The sequence below is a fragment of the Alligator sinensis genome, unplaced genomic scaffold, assembly GCF_000455745.1.
Source record: "Alligator sinensis unplaced genomic scaffold, ASM45574v1 scaffold320_1, whole genome shotgun sequence".
NCBI classification, from domain to species: Eukaryota; Metazoa; Chordata; order Crocodylia; family Alligatoridae; genus Alligator; species Alligator sinensis.
Window position 1 is genome coordinate 35,025 of NW_005842249.1, and position 4,437 is coordinate 39,461.

General features: G+C 46.6%; 1 protein-coding gene across 1 annotated transcript in view; it reads left to right on the top strand.

Moving 5' to 3' along the window:
• The window catches only part of INTS10 (integrator complex subunit 10), a 50,138-nt gene that overhangs the window by 28,178 nt on the left and 17,523 nt on the right, over positions 1–4,437 (top strand). Inside the window, 1 exon segment of the mRNA XM_025208742.1 lies at positions 59–211. Within this exon segment, the coding sequence (XP_025064527.1) occupies positions 59–211 (153 nt within the window).

Sequence of the window (4,437 nt, forward strand, 5' to 3'; positions counted from 1 at the left end):
GTGTGTGTTTTTTTATTCCCCCCTCCCTTTTTTTTTTTTTTTTTTTTTTTTCTTAAAGGGTCAATATAAAAAGGCAATTGCCAGCCTCCATCATTTAGCAGCTCTTCAAGGATCTCACTCTCCGCAGCAGATTGCAGGACAGGGTTTGCTGGAACATCAGAGAGCCCTTATCCAGTTAGCTACTTGCCACTTTGCCCTTGGAGAATACAGAGTAAGTCCAAGATACTGTGCAATGGGTCTTCTTACACCAGCTGCCAGGAGTTACCGGGTTGCTTGGTTCCAGCAAGAGCTCACACCTGTGGCCATGTCTGGGGCAGGTACCTGTTGACAGGAGGAGTGAAGTAGGCCCCTGACTCATGACTGGAGCCAGGTGTTCTTGTCACTAGTGCTAGGATCCTCCAAAAATTTATATGCAGATAAGGCACAGGGCAACCTGGTTTGGATCCACCTCTTTTTCACCATTTAGATGGCTGCACTAACCTATCCTTGTGGCAGGGGAAAACCACAAACATGGCAGGGGGTAGTATCCTGACCGAGGTCATGCATAGTTAGTCTCCCACTTTCACTTCCGGTGAGAAGATCTCAGCTATATTCCAACTTTGTGGAAATGGGAGACTCCTCCCTAGCTTGCTCCTGTGGCCCTACGGCTGAGGGAAAGTAAAACTCAGGGGCATCCAGACCCCAAGCCTCTGGGCTTGGGCCTGCACTTAGGATGCCCGCCAAATGATTTGGAAGTATCTGAAGTCCCAGGCAGTAGTGGAGGATGCTTGCCAGCAGCAGGGCTACATTTGGTTCTTGAATGCCTCGCACAGATTTGGAATTGATTTGGCTGATTTGACTTGGGATGCGAAATTTTTTCCTTTTTTTTTTTTTTTTTTTTTTTTAAAGTTCCCATCAGCAATGCCATGACCATGATGGTAGCAGGAGAAATAGTAGGGCTATGCAAAGCTTTGGTCATTGATTTGATTTGTTGGAGATTTGGCCCGATTCGGCGGCCGAATCTCTGAATCCAAATTGAATCAGGAGACACTTTAATCTCTCTGAATCGGTTCAGAAAGATTCAGTGATTTGGACATAGACACAGCTTTAAATGTTTTTTCTACATACCTCAAGATACCAGACGGCTCGTGAACACTGAGATGGTGGGGTGGATGGAGCATCCTACAGGGCCAGTGGACCAGAAACACTTCCAGGTCCGCCAGGGAGTGCACAGGGGACCCCCCCCCGCTTGGCGACTGGTGCCTCCTGGGTCGGGGGGGGCACCCGGGGTCCTCCCATGGCCAATTGCCAAGCCAGGGGGGGATACCCCGCACACTCAGCAGTGGACCCAGAAGTGGACCACAAGTACTTCCGGTCCACTTCCGTGTTTGCCGCCAAGCACGCAGGGCAGCCCCCCGCGCTCCTGTGGGACGCTCCATCTGCCCCAGCATTGCAGCGTACATCTGGTACCTCAAGGTATGTAGAAAAAACATTTAAATCTGTGTCTATCACTGATTCTCTGAATCAGCATCAAATCTTCAGATTTGGATTCAGCCGAATCGAATTGGGACAGTGATCCGAATCAATGAATCGAATCACTGTCCCTGATTCAGGCCGAATCTGAATCAAATACCGCCCATTTCGCACACCCCTAGGAAATACCTTGACCAAGGCTATTCAATTGAAATGGCCCTGTGGAGAGTTGTACCTTTGCCTGCTTGCAGACAGGAATCGCTACGAGAGCCTCATAGTTTACTTCTCACTGGCCAGCTTCCAGTGGGAGGATCTAAACTATACACTGACTTTATGGAAATGGGGGACTTCTTCCTGGTTTGCTGTTGTGGCCATATGGTCAAGGGCAAATGAAACTCAGGGGCATCCAAACCCCAAGCCTTCAGGCTTGGGCCTGCACGTAGGATGCATGCCAAAAGATTTGGAAGTATATGAAGCCCCAGGCTGGTGTGGAGGATACTTGCTGGTAGCAGGGCCACATGGTTGTTGGATAATTCAAATGGATTTAGACTTGATCTGGCTAATTTGACCTGGGACACGAAAAATTTTCCTTAAAAAAAAAAAAAAAGTTCCCATCAGTATCACTTCTCAGCCTCTTGTGGACTAAGATCAAGTGTAGTCGCTGCACTGGTCTGGTACCCAAGTTAAAATGGATTTAAATGGCATTGTGTAGTGGAGGGTGCATCCCTGTCCAAATGCACTGCAGACAGGATGCCCTACGAAAATCTTGTAATTGGCTTCCTACTGGCCAGCTTCCAGTAGGAGGATCTCGGCTATGTGCCTCCTTCATGGAAATGGGGGACTCTTCCCTAGCTTTCTCCTGTGACTGTTGGCTGAGTGAGACTTGGGGGCATCTGGACCCCAAACCTCTGGGCTTGGGCCTGCCTGTAGCATGCCTGCCAATGGATTTGGAAGTATCTGAAGCCCCAGGCTGTAAAGTCTGGGGTGGTGGATACTTGTCAGTAGCAGCGCCAGATACGGTGTTTGAACAATTGAGTTTTGCTCAAATCAAAATGATATGGAACTGATCTGGCTAATGTGACCTGGAACACAAAAAAATTTCAAAAATATAAAGTTGCCATCAGCATGTTTACCCAATATGGGCCTTGTGTTTTAGAGTCATCGTTAATGCTGGTTATATTTAATCAACTTCATAGTTGGCTTCCATTATTGAGCACATACTGCTTTTGGTACAAGTTTAATGATAGATAATATATTTAATGAGGCTTCCTTCTATGCTGGGGTAGTGTCCTAACCATTGGACAGCACTTCCTCTTTCCTGTTACAATATCTTGTCAGTAAAAATCTGATGCTACTTTTTTCTTACACCCTTATCTTAGCAAAGTAGGTTTGGGGTTTACAGTATGTTTGCAGTGCAATAACCATATTGCAGTTTTGTCTTTCTAAACAGTGTGAAAAAGCCTTATTTAACCTTTTTACTATCCAGAAACCAGTGAAAGTCAATTTACTTGACCTTTGCAAGTAAATTGGCTTTAAATTAAGATGTCCTATTTTTGAACAGTTGACCTAAGGATACCACGAAGGAAATGAATATTCATTGCAAAAACTTGTTTGTGTGTATTCATAGGATGAGCTGAATCAAACTGATGTCCTTATTCCCTTGTCCAAACAAATTAAATCAGTTTGCCAGTTAATCACTTGAGTGTAGATCAGAAGTTCCATCTGATGGATAATGTACACTTTGTTCTCTTTTTTTCCCCCTGTTATCTCCTATAGAGGTTTAAATTCCGCTTCAAAGTATTAGTGAATTTGGGTTTTAAGTTTAGAATCTCATGTCATATATCTTGACTTCAAAAAAGCCTTCAATCTGTTATCTCATGATCACCTCTTGGTGCAACTGGCCAACTGTGGCCTTGGGTCCACCATGATCCACTGGCTGGGAAATTGGCTCCATGGTTGGACCCAGAGCGTGGTAATAGATGGAAGTCAATCATCATGGTGCCCTGTGACCAGTGGGGTTCCCCAATGCTCTGTCCTTGGACCCATATTGTTCAACATCTTCATTAATCATGTGGACATTGGAATCGGAAGTGGACTGGCCAGGTTCGCCAATGACACCAAACTCTGGGGCAAAGCAACCACACCCAAAGACAGGAGGGTAATCCAGGCTGACCTGGACGGGCTCAGCAAATGGGCCGACAAGAGCCTGATGGCGTTTAACACTGAAAAATGCAAGGTTCTCCACCTTGGGAGGAAAATCCTGCAGCGTCCTTATAGGCTCGGCCATGGTATGCTGGCTAGCACTACGGAAGAAAGAGACTTGGAGGTCCTCATTGACCACAAGATGAACATGAGCTTTCAATGCGATGCTGTGGCTAGTAAAGCGAGCAAAACGCTGGCTTGCATCCATAGATGTTTCTCAAGCAAATCCCGGGACGTCATTCTCCCCTTGTACTCAGCCTTGGTGAGGCCGCAGCTGGAGTACTGCGTCCAGTTTTGGGCCCCACAATTCAAAAAGGATGTGGAGAAGCTTGAGAGAGACCAGAGAAGAGCCACACGCATGATCAGAGGTCAGGCAAACAGACCTTACAATGACAGGCTGAGAGCTATGGGGTTCTTTAGCCCGGAAAAGTTCAGGGTGATCTGATAGCCACCTATAAGTTTATCAGGGGTGACCACCAGTATCTGGGGGAATATTTGTTCACCAGAGCACCCCAAGGGATGACAAGGTTGAACGGTTATAAACTACTGCAAGACTGCTTCAGGCTGGACCTAAGGAAGAATTTCTTTACTGTCCAAGCCCCCAAGGTCTGGAATAGCCTGCCATCGGAGGTGGTTCTGTTGCCCTGCGGGGTCAGGCCAACTCTCAGGATCTCAATATTGCGCTAGGAGGGCGTGACACAACTGCACATATACAAAACACACACAAATCAATTAGGTACACACACACACACACACACACACACACACACACACACACACACA